General features: G+C 43.4%; 1 protein-coding gene across 1 annotated transcript in view; it reads left to right on the top strand.

The window, feature by feature from the left end:
* The first annotated feature begins 87 nt into the window (after positions 1–87).
* rragd (ras-related GTP binding D) overlaps positions 88–19,697 on the top strand; it is a 29,589-nt gene continuing 9,979 nt past the window's right edge. The window contains exons 1-6 of the mRNA XM_079370615.1: positions 88–337; positions 2,110–2,405; positions 3,916–4,115; positions 4,366–4,480; positions 8,840–8,982; positions 18,765–18,913. Of these exons, the coding sequence (XP_079226741.1) occupies positions 214–337; positions 2,110–2,405; positions 3,916–4,115; positions 4,366–4,480; positions 8,840–8,982; positions 18,765–18,913 (1,027 nt within the window). The 5' untranslated portion in view covers positions 88–213. The remainder of the gene's footprint in view (positions 338–2,109; positions 2,406–3,915; positions 4,116–4,365; positions 4,481–8,839; positions 8,983–18,764; positions 18,914–19,697) is intronic.

The raw sequence follows: 19,697 nt of genomic DNA, 5'->3' as shown, positions 1-19,697 counted from the left end.
TAACCTCTTTAATACTTTGAACATAGGCTACTTCGTTTTGCCCCCCCCCCCCCCCCCCCCCCCCCGACCCCTCATCGTGTGGCTGCAGTGTGTCAGAATGGAGGCAGGAGGGGTTGAAAGTGCTCCATCATGGCTCTCACGTATCAAATGACAATGTAGGAAAAGTTTGAGAGCAGAGGCAGCGGAGGTCAGACAGAGACTCGAGCCGCAGAAATGTCGGGGGACAAAGTGTCAGCTGTGAGCGGGGAGGAAGAGGAGGATGAAGCCCTGGGATATTACGACGACGAAGACGACCTGGAGGCGTTTTCCGAGTCCGAGCTGGGCTGTGAGGACGGAGGTAGGCGGATATTTGAGCTGTTTGGCTGACATGAAACCGAGAGCAGCCTCTCCGTGAGGATCCCTGCGCGTCCGAGTCTCACAGTGAAGCAGGGAAATGAAGGAGCACATTGGTTCTAAAAACACATAGCCTACTGACAGCTGTGGAAAAGCACAAATCTGACAGCTTGCACGACAACAGTGAAGCTTGCTGCTTTTAATTGGACCAAAGTGACAGGACAGAAGAAGCGTGTTTTTACACATCTGTGAGCAGAACCAGGAGAAGGGTTGATTCATGGTGCGAGGGGGAAGTCAAAATGTTTAAATGATGGAAAAACGTGTGAAATATTAGAATTAAATCTCAGTGTTAGTGCGAGATAGAAGACATTTGAAACATTTTTGAATGTCCAAAAATATATTACATTTAGTTTAATTGTTTATGTGTTAGTTTAATGTTGTAGCCTATTCCTAAATTAAACATGTATAGATGACAAAGAAATCGTTTATTAAATAAAAAATTAAGAATGAAGATGGGAATAATAAAAATAAATAATTTCTCTGATGCTGTATAAAAAAAAAATAATAATTTTTTAATTTTATTTTTACTTTGGTATTTTGAGACTTCTTTCATATTTTGAGACTTTATATTATATTACATCAGGTCTGGGCGTTATACCAAAACTCAAATCTTAATATTGTTTAGCTGAATTGTGACACTGTCTTTTTTTGACAGTCAGATCGACATGTAAAGTTAGAGATGAGTCAGATTTAATCTAATATCTGTATCGGTCCTGTGTTGCAGTAATTGACACATCAGATATCGAACTAAAGGCACCAACGTCACCAATCAAGAACACATTCTCAACTTAAAACAAGTACAAACCTTTCACTTCAGTCTAAAGTATTTAATTTGAAAACCTGTCAGGTGTTGCTGCTTCCTGTTTGTATGTGAAACCGCAGCATAATGCAAAGCAATGCCAGGTTTAATCCAGCAGTGTGAAACCTTAGACATGATATCAACAACAACAATCACACTTGTCATTCTTTATCTTAAAGTATGGAGTCAGGAGTGTTAGCCGTACACGTGTGTCTGAATCAGAACTGGAAGAAGTGGATCTCTAATTAAAGTGTAAATGAGGACGACATATTCTGGGTAACTCTTAACTGCATTGAACTCATTTAAGGAGCAAAGAGCTGCAGTGATTTAGTTTGTCTGTGTCTTCTTGAAGTCGCTCAGGAAGGGAGAAATGTGCCCGAGAAGGAGGGATGGAAATGACTCCGGTTCACAGCATGGACGAATAATTTAGATTTACATGTTGCAAGAGAACGAGCGCGTCCGAGAGAGAAGAAGGAGTAGTTTGACCTTTTCCAACATGGAGCGATGGCGAACACAGTGTCAGAGCAGGAATGTGACACACACACACACACACACACACACACACACACACACACAGAAGCACAGACAATCGTTGTCCTGTACTGCTCAGAAGAACTTGCGTCTGGGGTTATGAAGCTCTTCTTCACCCTCCATGAAACACTTTTAATTCTCTCATGTTCGCCTGTTTTTACCTCAAGAAAAGGGCTGGATGATTTGATACACCGAGTCTTTCGTCCCACAAGTGTAACATTTATGTGTAAGGTCATTTTTCTGTAGTTTTAAATCATTAAAAAAAAACATATATTGCTGTCACAAAACTCTTGAAAACTTCCTGAATTTTTAAGTCAGTCTGTCTGTCTGTCTGTCTGTCTGTCTGTCTGTCTGTCTGTCTGTCTGTCTGTCTGTCTGCTTTTCAGAGTTGGGGTTCAACGACCCTTTGAGCGGAGAGGTCAAACCTCGGATCCTGCTGATGGGTCTGAGGAGGAGCGGGAAGTCCTCCATCCAGAAGGTGGTTTTCCATAAAATGTCGCCCAACGAGACGCTGTTCCTGGAGAGCACCAATAAGATCTGCAGAGAGGACGTCTCCAGCAGCTCCTTCGTCAGCTTCCAGATATGGGACTTCCCCGGACAGATCGACTTCTTCGACCCTACGTTCGACTACGAGATGATCTTTAGAGGAACCGGAGCGCTCATCTTTGTCATTGACTCGCAGGTCTGGCTTCAAAGAAGGTGGACGTGATCAGTCCTCCAATATGACCAGATACTCCGGCCACCACTGGTGCAGTGAGCAGGACATATAAAGAGACACATGTCAGACGTCTGCTAGTGTTCAGGCCGAGTCAAAGCCAGCTCATTTATTTACTAATCGATTAAATTCACTCCACAAAGTCAGCTGAAACCAGAAAACTGAATGAGTGTGTTTACATGAACTTGAGTTTCCTGATTATGAGCCGTATCCTGGTTTTGATCATATTGGGGATATGACGTTTACATGCTCACAGAGAAACCTGGTTATTTATATCGCTGTGTACATGATCAATAATAGTATCCCGGTTTCTGATTACTGCATCTTATTTGTGCAGGCGCACATGATGTTTCTTTTTTTAACAACGCAAACTGCGAACATTTAGGAATATAGAAGACACGAAAACACCGTGTATCCCTTTAATTTAACCCTTTGTGAATCCAAAATAAACTAAAAGTACAAAACAAACATTATGATCGATGAAAGTTCCCTTTAAATTGACTTTTTAGTCCACAGAAAAATAAGTTAGACATCCGCCGACGTGGCCGTTTGCTACAGAACAAACAAGTGATAGATCACTCATAAAAAAAAGAAGCGATCTCACCAGGATGCGTGCCGGATCGGCCTCTATATTATAGCTTACCTTCAATTATATTTTATGTTTTAAGATGCTTTCAGCATTGATGATTTAATAAGATGTTCGGGTTAGGGTTTCTGAAGTCAGGATATGATGTTTACATGCACAAATACAAAAACAGGATACTTAAAACCCCCAATAAAAACCGGGATATTCAAGTCCATGTAAACGCTTGAAAACATGATTAGACATCACAGCTGTGATGAGAAAATCTGTTACTGTTAAGATTCTTGCTTAAACACACAGTATCAAACTATTAAAAACATTCAAAAAAAGTCGAGTCTTGCGGGGAATCATGGGAGCGATTCTCAACTCCACCGTCAAACCCGATGAAAACAAACTCCGAGTTGACCGTAGTCGAGACGAGCGGGCAAACCGACCTGTGGAAGAGAACATGTTTACCGACGGGACGTGTTTACAAACGTATGTAGAAGTCTTAGACTAACATGTCTATTATAACTATAATATTACATATTTCTCCGGCTCTAAGAACTCCACAAAAACATATATAAAACAGAGACTTAGTCCATTTTTAATTAGATTTTTAATAACACCTTGAAAAGCAATAAAAAAGTGTTTTTTTTGTTCAGACCTGAAACATGTACATTTACACATTTGCTTTTTGATGTCATGTTTTCAGCTTGCCTTTGCACCCATGCACCACTGTGAATGAAAGTTAAAATCTGTTACGACACACTTTGTGATGCTCTGTAGAGGAAACAGTTCATGGAGGAGGTTTAGCTGAGTGCCTCTCTTAGATTTTATCAACAAATAAACGTACAGTTGAGTTTGTCTCCCATGAATCTTTGAGGTGTGATTCTGTTCTTCTTCTGGTGACAGGACGACTACGTGGAGGCTCTGAGTAGACTTCATCTCACGGTGACGCGGGCCTACAAAGTCAACCCGGACATCAACTTTGAGATTTTCATTCATAAAGTGGACGGACTGTCAGACGACCACAAGATCGAGAAGCAGAGGGACATCCACAAACGAGCCAATGACGACCTGGCAGACGCAAGCCTGGAACAGATTCACCTGAGGTTCGATTCTCTTGCTGCTTCAAAAAAAAAAAAAAAAAAAAAAAAAAATACTGATCAAGCAGTAGCTTACACTATACAGTATGCACACACAGGACACATTCACAGTCCGTCCTGCAGTGGGCGTGCACATCTGGGGGGGCGATGAGCTCAGGAGGAGAGGCTTAGTTTATTTATGTAGAAAAAAAACAAACAAAAACAAATAGTGATGTAGTCGTTTCTCTGATTCAGTCTCTTTGTTCCATCTCTACAGCTTTTATCTAACCAGCATATACGACCACTCCATCTTTGAAGCGTTCAGCAAAGTGGTCCAGAAATTGATCCCACAGCTGCCAACGCTGGAAAACCTGCTCAACATCTTCATATCTGTGAGTAAAGCTGCTCAACATCTTCATATCTGTGAGTCAACATGCTCAACATCTTCATATCTGTGAATCAACATGCTCAACATCTTCATATCTGTGAATCATCCTGCTGCTGAATGTGCTGCTGATGTCTTTCATACACACTTTGTTCTTTCCTCATACTTTGGGAAGTTGGGATATAAGCACCATACAGTTCTTTGCAGGAGCGTGTCTTTCTGTGTTTTACAATCCAACCACTAGGTGGCAGTAATACACTGTCAATGTGCAGCTTGTGAGTCATTGCATGGAAAGGAAACCACTGTTTTCCTGAATTTAACACTCAGAAAAAAAAAGTCCTCACTGATGACTAAAAGAAATCATAAGAAGTCGATTGTATGTGCAGTGAAATGCTTTTGTTACAGTTACATGACTTCAGCGACGTCATCACCAGGATGCCCACATTTCTCTAACTCAGCTGTCGCAGGAAATGTTAAATTTCACTCTTTTAAACTCACAACTGTGTGCCAATAAACCCAAATGATGTTGTATTGTCACACTTAAGGAGGTGTTTGCATCATAACTGAGTTTTGAGTGAACTGCATTGATAATAAATTGGTTGGAGGGTTTTGTTGTAGTACTCGGAATCAGTCTTGGTCTCAAGACCAGTCTGGATGCCGGTGTTTGAAGATCTCTGTCTCGCCTCTTCGAAAGCGTTTTCAGACTAAAGGACTTGAAACGGGAGTGGATGATGTCATTGATATTCAAGGGTCTTGGTCTTGGTCTTCTTCTCGCCCTCTCTGTGTGGATCCCTAAATGTCATGGTCTTGATTAGGTCTTGGAGCACTCTGGTCTCGGGTAAGTCTTGGTCTCCGTTAGTGTGTTCACTATTGGATAGTGTCAACATTTGAAAGCGGTTTTTTTTTTGTTTTTTTTGTGCTTAGAGAGACTCATATGTGTGATGAAGGAGAGCAGTCTGTGGACGCAGGATTTCATTGCACCAGGACTGGCCTCTTGAAGGTCTTCATGGTCTCATGGTGTGTACTGGATCTGTTCAGGACTGCTCCAGGGTTTAAATATGCTGCAAACCGTCCAGCTGTAAAGATCCTGCAGGGATGTTTTCAGCTTTTTTTCTTGAGATGTCACTCTCTGCCTGACTGTGAGTGCTGTCCCCTGGAGCTGAGTGTTTGCAGACGGGGGGGGGGGGGGCTTGTTTTTGGATGGGGAGCAGAGAGTCTTAAAGAGGGGAATCAGGCAGAGGCGGTGGGCACAGAGGAGAGGGGTTTCTTTTCTCTCAACTGAAAAAATGCAGCACCAGATTTGAGGTTCAGGCTGCACAGTGTGATAGGAACCAACCTTATGTATATTTGAGGAGAAGATGAAGAAATAATGGTGTGAATATGAATATGAAGGAATTTAAATATATGAACTGCACTTTCAACAAATACACTTCTGAAAATATCGAGATAATTACAAGAGGACTGCTCCGGCTCTCCTCACAGCTGGAGGCTCTCCCTGTCAGAGGAGAGGGGGAGCTGGGGGTCTGCAGAGGTATAAGAGGGGACGCGACGTGTTGTTGAACAGAATCACACTTTCAACAAATGATGGTAGAAAAACATACTGCAGCACTTTAATTAGGTGCAGGATGGAGATGGTCGTGGCCGCGTGCAGACACTCGATGCAGCAGTCACAGTGTTAGACGTCACAGCCTGAGAATCTCCTCTTGTGTTCATCCGCTCACTCGGACTTGCTGCAGAAACAAATACTCAGAGTCTGACTGGAGAGAAACTCTTGAAGAAGTGTGAGGGAAACATGTGGCTGCTTACGTTCACACATGCAGGAAATATCAGGAGTTTTCTCCAAGATCGAAAGGAGGGATTTAAAAAAAAAAAAAATTATTTACATGAATTGCAAAAACTTTGAAAAGAGTTGATGAATTTAAGTGATTCAAGCTCAATCCAAATATGGGCATGACAGAGAGACAATCCAGAAAAAAAAAAAAAGAAAGCAACCTGTATCATCTGAGGACAGTTATCTTCCCGAGCTGGCGGCTTGTTTTCAGAGCTTCAGGTGTCGATATGGATTCAAATAAAGATTATTGAAACTAGATCAGATAATTCACAAACACACAGCAGAAACATTTTGATAACAGAAATGTTCCGCTCTTGTCTGCAGGCAGATATTTGTTTGTTATCTGTTTGGTGGTCATTATTTTCACACACACACACACACACACACACACAGAGATGCAACGTGAAAATGAACGGTATTAAAGCTGACGCAGGCTGTTGTCCGAGAGGCAGGGTTACACGCTCACATTCACACCTGCACCAGGTAACCTATTGAGCGTGTGTTTGGACTGCGGGAGGAAGCTGGAGTATCCGGTGAGGACACACACACACACACACACACACACACATGCACGGGGAGAAACTCCTGTCAGACCAATATCCAGCGCTAACCGCTGCTCCAGCCTGCAGCCTGAGCTGGCAGAATGAAAATGTAGAGCATTAAATGAGTACAAAAGATTCTCTATCATGCTTTAAATGACTTGCATTGATGGTTAAATGGTCGGCAGTTCCAGTAATCGAAGGTTCAACTCATCAAAACGGTTTATTCCTTCAAAAGCTGCAACTCAGAGGTGACATGTTCACAAAGGGGCCAGAGCTCTCTTCGGCTGTTTAAAGGCTGATTCTCTGATTCATTCTTCTATTAAGTCACCTTTTCTCTCTCTCTCTCTCTCTCTCTCTCTCTCTCTCTCTCTCTTCGTGACTCTCAGCACTCAGCCATTGTTTTCTGTTTGGTTTGAACAAGAAACAGAAAAAGAGATTTTCATCTCTTTCAAATTGAATAGAGAGCCTTGAAGATGACGGCCGATGTCTCTTCTCAGACATCAATTAAGTGATGAAAAAATGATTTTCAACAATGCTGTCCTTTGTTTGTATCCTCTTAAGTACCTGCAGACTATAGTGACTGCTAATGCATTAGCTCCTGGATACATATGTGCATGAGAGCCATCTCTAAAATAACTGCACATGTATTCTGACTGAAAGTCACTTCTTTGTCCTTGTTTGAATTTACTGAGTGTGTCCACCAGGACCCACGTGTTCACAAGTGACCTGATTGGGTGACATCACATGAGATCAACTGGATTCGATTAAGTAATTCGATCGTCTTCTTTTTTTTTTTTTTTTGCATCAAATCTTTAATTAGTGATGCAGAAAACTATTTAGTCTTATTTGGATACCTTCGATCCTAAGAATCCCAGCAGAGAGCAGATTCAGCGCGGATTACAGGAAATAAATGCAATGAAACAACATCGTATTACTCCGGTCTGTAGGGACTTGGGTCAGTATGGGGAATTAATGTCTGACCAGTTTGATCCCCAGTGCGGACTAAAGTATGGAAGTTGGTGTCTGACATATCTGCTCTAATACATGTCCACAGGTCCTGTTTGTTCACGTGTGAATGTAGGGACTGTGTGTGTGTGTGTAGCATGTTTCATGTTTACTCTGGACGAGACGAAGACGAAGAAGTTCACTCGACTGCAGAGTAACTGAGCGTGGACACTCGTGTTTTATGAATAATAACATCAGCCTGGTGAACATCTGAGGCTCCAATCTTTGGTTTCCTTTTCAACATTTCAACACAACTGTGGATTTCTGGTGACATTCAAACCTGAATAAAGAGTTTCAATCCTTATTTTCTCTGTAACAAAAATGTTGATAAAAAGCATTTATGCTTTTTACACTGGGATGTCAAGGTTGATGCTAGAGTCGCAGAAGTGTTATTAAATTGCCACACAGTTGAACACCGTCCAAAAAAAAAAAAAATCACTTTGTCCATAAAGAATCAGCGTGTCAGATTGAACTCTCTCACTTCAGTGCACTTGCATGCCAGTCTGTGTTAACAGGTGCGCCTCCCTGACTCCTCCACTCTCAGCGAGAGGAGACAGGAAGAAGAAACGGCTCATTTCAAGTTCTGCTGGAATTAATTTGCATGTCTTTCCAGCTCCGTCCAATAAAGAAATAAATCATTTGTAAGCCTGTTAAGTCATTTTGTGATAAGCCTGTGTGCAGTCAGCAGTCATCTTCATTCTTTGAATTATTGGCTGAGTGTAAATATGAATTGACTGTAGTATAATTATGTATCAGTCATACGTATCATTATGGGGTTCTCTTGTGTAATTATCCGTCTTATTAACTACGAGCTCCAGTGATTAAAAATTACGTGATTTACTATTGAAAATGGATTGTGCTGTAACATCAGAAGGGTTCAACAGTCTTTCATCATCCGAAGAGGAGCAGCAGACCGTCTGTAAGCTCCACACACTGACAGCGTCTGTTTGATAGTCACAATGATTCCTGCTTCTTTGTGTTCGTCTAGAACTCCGGCATCGAGAAGGCCTTCCTGTTCGATGTGGTCAGTAAGATTTACATCGCCACGGACAGCAGTCCGGTGGACATGCAGACGTATGAGCTGTGCTGTGACATGATCGACGTGGTCATCGACATCTCCTGCATCTACGGGTAAGATGACCGCCACTCCAGGAAACTGTGATGGAGAGATTCCAAAACAAACAAACACAAAGACAGATCCTTCCAAGTATCACCAGACATTTGAGCAAAAATGTACAGTATGCTACATAATGTGTGCACTTTTATATGAGCAAACGAACAAACATTGTCGCAGCTCCATCTCAAGTTTGATGACTTCCTTAAAGGACGGATGTGCAACATCTTACAGATGAATATCTTATAACTCCAGTGTGTACCTGTGTAAGTGTGTGTGTGAGTCCTGACTGTCTCCAGTGAGGGAGAAGCTGGAGTCCTGCTGGCTGTGTTGTTGTCAGAGCTGTGTTTACATGGACGGGACGGCCGACTCCTCCCCTCGTGTATAAAAACAGTTTTAGAGAGAAGAAGAAGAAGAACATACTCACTGATTATTTAAATGTGACCTAAGTGTGTTTAGATCACGATCATTCTGTGTCGATATATGTGCAATATGAAGTTACAAGCTAACCAAAGAGCGCTAACATTAGCATGCTAACACAACAATGCAGACCACAGGCGATTGCAGCTCGCGCAAAGGACACTTTTGTCCTTAATGGTGCTTAATAATGATGAGCTGTCATTTATAACAGGCGTGTCACTGGAGGAGGGCGAAGGGTGCAGAACAGCAGTTTGTTTTGGTTTCATGGTGTTGCGACATCGACTGCATCAAAAAAGATGCAAAAAATGTGTCAATTCAAGATATTTAAATTCAGTTGTTTTATTAGTTTTAGTTTAGTTTAAAATTAATGAATGCTGTTAAAAAAAAGTACAACAAAAAAGTTTTTTTTTTTTAATGTAACTTAAGGGTTCTTTCCCTCTTATGAAGGTGACTCACTTCTGACTGCATGTTTATCACCATGGAAACGTGTGCTGAACACCAACCTGCTCTGGAGCAGGCTATTTTTGGGAGAAGAGCTCAACCCGTGTGGAGCTCCGCCCACTGACCAATCAGATGTCTTAATGGTGAAGGTCTACGTGCAGATCGCCTCGTTGTTTCCCCGCCCCTCCCCCTCTAACACTCCAGCAGCCGGTAAAAATGAGCGTGACTCGTCATTCTTTTGCCCCACAGTTACCAACATTAATATTCGAGCCTCATTTATTCTGAACGTGACACACGGGGGGATAATTACAGTGATACTCGGCTATACAAATGTGATGGTTAAAATGCGCCTGAGCCCTGAAGTTCCACTGATGATTACACCTCGATAAACCCAAAATGCCTTCCTTCCTTTGTGATCTTTGTCAGAGGTGACACTCCAGAGACGAAGAGTTAATTAAAGACGGCTGACCTTTCTCAGACGGGCCAGTCTGTTCAGCCTTTCCAGGGGTAATTTGATTTTTAATCAGGTGAAAATTAAGCTGTTCCTGCCTCAGCACACTTTTGATAGATCTTTCAAAGCCGACAAACCAAAAATGTACAGGTTTAATCTGCATCCTTTTTACAACAGCTGATATCTCACTAAAGGAATCAAGTTTTAATGACTTTTCTAAGAACAGAGGGCAGTCAGTCTCCCTCTGAGCGCAGTGCTTCATTCAGCTTGTTTGTGCCTCGCTCACAGGCTCAAACTTAAAGGAGTTCCCAGGCGGGATGTGTAAACCGTCCAGCGAGCTCTGGGTCTCTCCCGGGGGGTCTCGTCCTAGTCGGGCGATCCCGGATACACTTAACACAAACGAACGAACCTCTGTGACATTTACCTACTTTGTTCAGACCGTTTTCTTCCCCGTTCTTCTGAAACGCTGTACGAGGAGACCTCAGGAGTCTCGATACCAGCCTGCGGTTGAAGAATTTAAGAGTAAGAGGTTTCTGAGAGAGATGTTTACGTGCGGAATAACGGATGTGAAGTTTTTGGGATCTGAAGCCGGATGTGATTAAAGACTCACAGCGGTGCGAGGTGTTTTTAATAGAAGCTTTCATAGCGCCATCTATCACAGACACAACACAGACTCACCGATAAGATAAAGAAATGATTAAACTCATAAATCATAAAGGACTAAAAACTCCAAAAACTGTTTCAATAACACGGCATTCATCATTGGAAGGTGAAGGATGATCATTTTAACGGGTCAATGTTGGAAATAAATCCAGGTAAACAGACGATGTAAAGTCTTTAAAGAGTATGTAATGCATCAGTATCCAGCAGAGTATCAATCCTTCAGCTCAAACTGTGTAAATGAGTTAACTTCGTGAGCTCAGAGAGGATAAAGCCTTGAAGCCATGAACCCGACAAAATTAATTCTTGAAAGGAAATGAAGTGTGTATTTACACGACCAAAAAACATGTTTTACTTTATAGGAAATTAAGCAACGATATAAAGTCATGTCCTGTCGTCTTGCAGATAGAAAGACGATCTCTTAACCCTGAAAAATCTTTAAAAATCAAACAACATCTCACTTTTTTTCACGTCTTCTTGATGCACTCTTTTGCTGCGGAAGAAGCACCTTTAAGTTCAAGCGGCGGATAAAATAATCTGTCGCTCGAGCTGCAGTCACCCGTGTCCTGCATTGTTGTGTTAGCATGCTAATGCTAGCGCACTCAGGCTATCTCGTAGCTTCGTATTGCACTTGCGTCGACACAGAATGACAGAAATCTGAAGACATTTACGTCTAAATAAGCAGCGAGTATGTCCTTGACTGAAACAAGGCCGTCCCGTCCGTGTAAACACAGCTCTGACAACAACACAGCCAGCGGGACTCCAGCTTCTCCCTCACTGGAGACACTCAGGACTCACACACACATTTACACGGCAGAATTTAAAAGATATTGCACATTCTTTCTTTGAGAAGATTTTGGTCAGAAGTTTCAAATCAATCGAGGCTTGAAATAAAAGGAGCAGCAGAGCTTTTGGTTTGTGGCTCTCGATGTAAGAGTGTCTGCGGTTCGCGTCCTTTCGAAGGTGAAGCTGCTCGAGGTCTCAGAGAGTCTGAACACTGGGTGTAATAATAGAACAGAGCAGAGTGCGAAGTGAAGCCCTGAGCTCTGTGCTACTGATCCCCTCGTCAGATCTCCTCCGGTCTGCTCCACTTTCTCGCCGCAATTATCACTCCAGCTGGGAGCGTAATGAGGTCCCAATCTCAACCTGTCTAATTCTGCCGACCACATGTGTCAAAGCGGCCGCTGCAGGAATCGGGACGTTGTCATATCAAAGATGTTTTCATTTTTTAAGATGCTCCTTCAGCTCAGACGAGCTGCATCACAGGTAACGGGTACAGTTGTTCCTGACTTTGACGCACACACACGTGGTTGTTTTGGAGACTTTTTGTGCCTTTTATTGGAGAGACAGGACAGTTATAGAAAGAGGGGGGGGAGGTGGGGTGGGGGGCATGCAGGAAAGGATCCATAGGTCGGATTCAAACCTGAGACCTTCTCAAGGAAGAACAGCTTCTGTACATTGGCCACACTCACTAACGTTGACACTGGTGCCCCAAAAACATGTGATTTAAAAACAGAGCGTTGGTGTTTACTGTCCATCCATTAAGTTTACTGCTTTTCATGTTCGGGGCTGCTTGGGTCTGCAGCCGGTCAGAGCGAGGAGGCTCCAGCGTTGGGCTGACATGACGAACATGTTACGATGTGTCTCAGCAGATTCTGTGGTGGGAAATGACTCCAAACAATCACAAAATGATGCTTTTTAAACAATATATTTATTGAGTTTTAAACATTTTAAATGACATACAACAACAATTAAATAAACTCTTAAGGGATAAAATAAATAAGTTCACGCATCCACAATAAAAAAAAACCCCAGAAAAGATGAAATGCAACTATCCAAATTAAATCAAAATAACCAAAGTGAATGCATTGCCACAAAATGATGCTTTTATTACACTCTGACCTTCATTCTGTTTGTACATTTGTGTTTGAACAACAACTCCCAACGAAACAAGTGAGCGTGCAGCATGTGAAGCAGAGTGTGAGGCAAACAGGAAGAAGTCAGCTCACACGTTTCTCACCTGAGGAGATGATCTCTGCAGCTGCGTCTCACCTCCATGAAGCCATGGACAGCGGCTCACACAAGCCCTGATAGATTTCTTACTTTCTCTGTGTTCACGGTGAAGGAACAAAGACGACAGAAACACGAGGCTTTTTAGGGGAAAATGGAACAACGGGCAGAAAGTAATTTTCCGAACTGTTGTTGTGCATCGACTATACAGGAAATGATTTCAAGTAAAGGTGACACAGTTCCACTTCAGGAAGCCTCGCTGAAATAAGAAAAATACATTTATGGAAATATTTCCGATGTTATATAACAGACAAAGTTGCACTAAGCTTGTTTGGTTGTAAACATCATTTTTCAATTTCGCATGTACTGAGGCGAGAGTCCTCCAAGTGGGCGGAGCGGGTTTGAAGGAATCCAACGTGTGGCTCTTTTCCTTCATGTTGTTCTCTCTCTCTCTCTCTCTCTCTCTCTCTCTCTCTCTGACTCTATCCACTGTAATCTCCAATAAAGGCACAAAAAGCCTTAAAAAATATTGAAAAAAAAACAAAGCAGTATAATGTTGTGTGTAATTATGATCAGTTGTACTGAAAAGCAAAGCTGGGGCGGGGCGGGTTTGACGTTGTGCACAAATTCTGCAGACACTTCTTCTACATCCTCGTGTTACACAGCTGCATGTAACGCTCGGCCCCGAGCCCCATGATGTCACGTATCCAAGACCAAGCGTGCTATACGCCCATGTGACATCCGTGCTGAGCGACTGACCAATTTCAACTGAGCGGAACGGCCGACCACTCAGATCAGACGAGGCCCACATGAGAGACGCTGCAGTACATAAAGAAAAAGGAGCTTTTTTTCAACAACTTACTTTAGTAGACACATAAAATAGACATGAACCCTTAAAAAGGTCATAACATGGGACCTTAAAACGTGTACTGATGTCGTATCAGAGTTTAGAAATCTGCTGCTGTGTTACAGGTGACAAGTCTGTATTGTACTCATTGTCGAAAGACGTTTAATTCACTCCCATGACACTCATAGGTCTTCTGAAAATAGCTCTCTCTCTCTCTCTCTCTCTCTCTCTCTCTCCTCCTACCTCCTCTTCTGCAGCTCTGAGCCTTCCTGACGGCTCGCTGCGTTGAATCTCTCCTCCAGCCGAAGGCAGCGCACGGCGATTAGCCTTGATTAGGTCACAGAAAATTTCGCGTTCGCTCTCACCTGTCATTATTTCACTTGTTCCCGACATCAAAGGCACGCAGTGAGCCTGGAACAATGTGATATCACTGACATCATCTGTGAGACATTTTCTGACGGTAAAGAAAGAGTTAGACACAGTCTATTTTCTCAGCAGCAGATCCTCTTTTCAGGAAGTGGTGAGACGGGGTCTTGAATCGGACTTTGTAGTCCAGCACGTACCAGAGATGTTGATCAGACATCTGGGGAATTTGAAGGCCAAGTCAGCGCCCTGAACAAGTTGTCGTTTTCGTCCAAGCACTTCTCTTCTATTCCTCCATGGCCCACTTCTCAGGGTCACATCCGAAGGCCACCGTCGGCACTTCATAAGGGTCAGCATGAGCTCACGGAGCACAACAGACTGCGCTCTGTGTTCTCATGTCTCTGTATTCGAACTGGCACCATCACCTTTCCACTAGCTCTTCTGTCGCATTAGACCTCAAGGGCTCCAGCCTTTTCTTCCCTCATCTATCATGTTCAGTGAGGAACATAAATATTTCAACACCCTGCGATTTAGCAAGTTCTACCCATTAAAAGTTATGGAGGGGTCTGATATTTAAATTGTAGGTGCGTTTCCACTGTGAGAGACAGTATTAAAAAAAGATAATCAGGAAATCACATTTTAAGATTTATTTATTTTTGGCGTTTTTTTATGCCTTTATTATAGAGGGAGGAAAGTGGATAGAGTCGGAAAGGGGGAGAGAGTGGGGAGAGACATGCGGGAGATGGGCCACAGGCCGGACGCGAACGCGGGCCGCCCGCGCGCGAGGACTGAGCCTCAATACATGGGATCGCGCGCACTGCCGCTGCGCCACCGGCGACCCCAGGAAATCACATTTTAGATTTAATTTTATTTGTATTTTATTGCTGCACATCAGTATTTAAACACGTCAAACGTTTCCTGTTGGTTTCGACCAGGTGTGTGCGCTTCGGCTCATTGTCATGTTATGGAAGAGCCAGCCACGACCCATCTTCAATGCTCTGACTGAGAGAAGGAGGTTGCTGTACATGGCCCCATTCATCCTCTCCTTAATGCAGTGCAGTCGTCCTGTCCCCTCCATCGATCCTGATTGGGAGAATTTACCAAATCGCAGGGTGTTCAAATACTTATGTTCCTCTCTGTATGCAAAGTGAAAATACGCCACCAACGAAGCAGCGGGAAAAACGTCGGGTAAAGTGCCTTGCCCAAAGGCACATTGGACATGTGGCTGCAGGAGCTGGGGATTGAACCCCTTCCAGATGAGAGATGGCCGACACTATCTCTGAGCCACGGCTGGCCTACTTGTAGAACTGCAGGGTTTTTTTGCACGCTGCCTTTAACTTCAGCACTGGAAGACGCCACGCGGTTGCTTCCTCTCCTGCCGGCCCAGGAGTCGAACAACTTTGCCTCCGCCCGTCTGCCTCTGTTCATTCCACACAGATGGCGAAGGCGTTGCACTCTCTCATCTTGAGCGGACTGTGTGAAAGGTACGAGCCGCTCCTGCAGTCCCTCGTCTCCGGGGAAATGCGGTAAAGCTGCAGCTCGGATTCTGAATGATTAGACAATTAGAAAGAAGCTGAACGGGTTTAAAATCAACAGAATAGAAAAAACACTGTTTGACAACACGCATGCAAATTTAACAGGGAGATGTAAACTGAATCCTCAATTGCTGTTTGGTCTCGATGCTATCCCAGGGCCAGGTGATCTGTATTTGACTCATGTTTATGAGCTAGGAAGCAGTGCATGCGTGTGTGTCTGTGTGTGTGTGTGTGTGTGTGTGTGTGTGTGTGTGTGTGTGTGTCTGTGTGTGTGTGTGTGTGTGGGATCCACCCGAGGCGTCACAGCTGGGGGTGGGAACAGAACTAGGCCACTTTTCGCCTGAAGTGAGAGAATATTTAACCCGTCACAGCTGCGATGGGGAGGGGGGGGGGGGCGTTGGTCCAAGGGCACAAACAGGGACTCTGCTAATTTTACATTCAGACAGTGGATCGGGGCGGATGCAAGATCGTTGGATTGTTTTCTGTTGCTAAACGGAACAACATGTAATTAATCATTCGCTTTAGTGACTCCCAAAAATGTGTGCACTCACCTCTGCCCTGGAATTGTTGGAGACTGTTGAAGCGTTGTAGCCACCAGTTGGACACGCCGGCATAAATCAGCAGGTTGCTGTGCAGCCGGCTGCCATCATTAACATCACAAACAGCTGGGATATTATCCTTAATTAGAGGCTTGAGTAAATGGAGTTTTTTTATTTATGAAATTCGTCATTTCATTAATTAACTCCTCTCTTGTGAGAAACCTGGCATGCTTGCAGAACTCAAACATATTTCTCTGTTAACAACATCAGCCAAGTCTTTTGTCTCCGAAAGGCAACAGTGTCAACAGTAATGAATTCACGTGTCGCTGCCATTAAACTGGCTGTCACTGTGACTATACTTAGCACACGTGTGTCATCACGTCATGCACAATGACATGAAAACATGGGATTAAGTATGAGAGCATTTCATAATTACATGTAATCCAGCATACAGAGATGCTTTTTGATGGTCTTTATACTGTAGGGTTTGTTCTCCGTGACGCTTCTCGTACAGATCAGAGAGATTTAATATGAAGCGAGGATGAGGCTTTTCGTTTCTTCTCATGGAGATGGATTGATGCTTTACGTCTAAAAATAATTCCGCTAACATGAACGAGAATGTGTTTTATGTTTAAAGCCTTCAAACTTTGATATCTCAGCATGCCACAGACTAAAAGGTTTTGCAGTAGCTGGGTATCCAGCAGGTTTACGATTTAAAACGACAACAACATTTCTGTTTGGCCAAAAGGATGCAGATCCATGTTACACAGTCACTGAATTTTATTTTTGATTGTTGTTATCTCAAACCTCATCTTCTTTTGTCTAATCGCATTGACACTACGCAACTACAACTCCCATGAGCTCTACCTGCACACAGTGATTGCTCATTGGTCCGTCGGTGAAGCCTGTTGCCTTGCGGGCTATCCGCCTTCAAAACTGTCTTTTCTTTGGAGGACACGGTGGAGATGTGACCAAGAGGAGACGTGTGTGATATGTGTCACAAAAAAGGTCCCACAAAACCCAACGAGCAGAAAACACAGAAGAGAATACCTGAGGATGAAACTGAAACGGAAGAAATCACAAAAAGAAGGAAAAGTAGACGTCAGGCCAAGGCAGTAAATGTCCTGCATTGCTGTGAAAACTTGGCCAGTGAAAATACTGAAACTACTAGCCACTGTGGCAAACCCTGGTTGAGATTATTTTCCATCAGGAGGCATCTGATGGATCGTTAAAAGAAGACAAATGAACCTAAGATATCGTAAGAAACAACAGCTTTTGACAATGATGATTAAACTGCATTGGTTTTGTGTAGAAAATAAAGAAATAGTAAAAGGACAGGAGCTGAAGCATTAGGGCTTCATGGTGGTGTAGTGGTTAAGGCTGCCACTTCCCAACCAAGAGGTTGAAAGTTTGAATCTTGGTTCAGGCTGAACTGGAATAGTCTGGACCTTAATGCATTGGAGGAAACGTCCAATGCATTATCCATTGTTTTGGGATGGCACTAGCTCAGTCCAGGAATTTGGGTTGGGAACAAGAGGATCACCAGTTCAAGTCCTTATGCGGACCATAATATGGAAGTTGCTCTGGTAGCTGGAGATGATCTGGAGCACCTGCCGAAGTGCCCTCGAGCGAGGCACCTAACTCCCAACTGCTCTGTTGTGCTCCCGGCTCAATTAGTTTGTAATCTCAATCTTTCCAATTTTCATAAAGCCGTCCAGAGAGTCTCGAAAGACTTCACGTCTCTTTAAAATCAACAACGTTTTTTAGAGGTTAGTGACACAAGTTTAAATCCAGTTTTATGTACAAAACAGAAAATGAAGACAGCTTGCTCAGTCAAAAGGAGCGTGCGGTGGATGACGTCAGGAAGACTCTTATCTTCTCTGTCTTTTTACAGAGGTTGAATGAAAAAGAATAGATGGATTTTTAATCAAGGTGAGGTCAATTAAAAAAACGACCTCACATTCTGTTCTCTCATTCAACTCGTCGCTCTCATGAGCCGAGCCTCAAACACGATGTTTTCACACTCTGTTTCAATCACTCGGTCAGTTCTGAAGCCTTTTGATGAAAGAGCTAAAGTACAACCTTCAACCCAATGCAGTATTTATTTGACTTAGTTGGATTCTGTTGCAATGGGAGTCGATGCTACGCGAGGCCGTTAAATGAATTACAGGCGGTTCAAAGAGACTGAACTAACATTCATCAGGTGGCATGAAGAAAGATCTCTTTGCTTCTGTTTGTCAGTGAGCGTCTTCTCTGTCCAGTGTTCCCACTCTGAGTTTTGTCTTTTCTTCTCTGCCTGCCTTTAAATCACTGCAGTCACTATTTCTGCTTGTACCTCGGTCTCTCTTTTTTTTCCCACCTAGCAGTCCGAGCAGCGTTGAAAACTAAAACCTCTCACTGTTGTCTTTCTAAATAGGATCGACTGTCTCGCCGCAAACACTCAACAGAGCAGTGAGAATTCCCTTCTATCTCTGACAAAGTTTGGCGTTTAAGAATTCTCACTGAAGTGTGCTTTCTTTCTCCTCGCCTTCAGCCTGACGGACAGTGGAGCTGGTCCACCTTACGACGAGGAGTCCATGGCCATCATCCACCTGAACAACACCACAGTCATGTACCTGAAGGAGGTCACCAAGTTCCTCGCCCTGGTCTGCTTCGTTCGCAGGGAGAGCTTCGAGAGGAAAGGTCAGTCCCGACTCCTGTGACATCAAAACCTCCTTTCTGCTTGAGCTCATCATTCGTGGTGACGTTGCAAAGTGGGAGACTCTTCTTTGGACGTTCTTTGCTTTGGACGTTTAGCGGTAACATCTTGGCGGTGTGGAACGAGAAAACAGAGACTCCCGTAAATGTATCTAAAATATTCAGCGTATAAGTTGCACAGGTATGCAGTATAAGCACGGTCTCTGTTGAGGGAGTCCCACATGTGCAGTTACTGTACAGCTGTGTAGCTCTTTCAGTACCATCTGTCTTCACCATGTGGCGTCTGTAATCCTGTTAGCTCTTAATGATGGCGCTGGCGGCTGTAAGTTGCGGACCTACAGTGTGTGACCTATTTGCGTGGAGTTGCGCCGCCCTTCTCTGCTGGCCACTCGCTGTCTTGACACTGAACACGATTTTTTTAGCTTACAGTAAAACACTGTTTTCTTTAAATGCATGATTATGACTTAATAATGGTTAGCTGTTAAAAAGCATTCTGGCCTGAATCGCCGTGTATCCGCCGGCGCTTTGCAGCCGTTTGAAATGCACAATGAAAAGTGGTGATTATTGGATCACTTCAGGCACTGTGGGTGATGCTGGCTGCTGCACTTTCGCTCGAGGCGTCTCAGTATTTTATATACCTGTATATTGTTCACACAGGTATACAGGATGCAGTTCAATATGAAAAAAATAATAATTCAAAGTTTGTGTTTTCTGTAGTTGGCACCTTCAGCCTTTTAGAGTAAGCCCTGTTTCCACCAAGCAGCTTCGT

Source organism: Symphodus melops (genome assembly GCF_947650265.1).
Source record: "Symphodus melops genome assembly, chromosome: 19".
Taxonomy (NCBI): Eukaryota; Metazoa; Chordata; class Actinopteri; order Labriformes; family Labridae; genus Symphodus; species Symphodus melops.
Note: the sequence above shows the minus strand (reverse complement) of the source record. Positions and strands in the feature narration are given on the sequence as shown.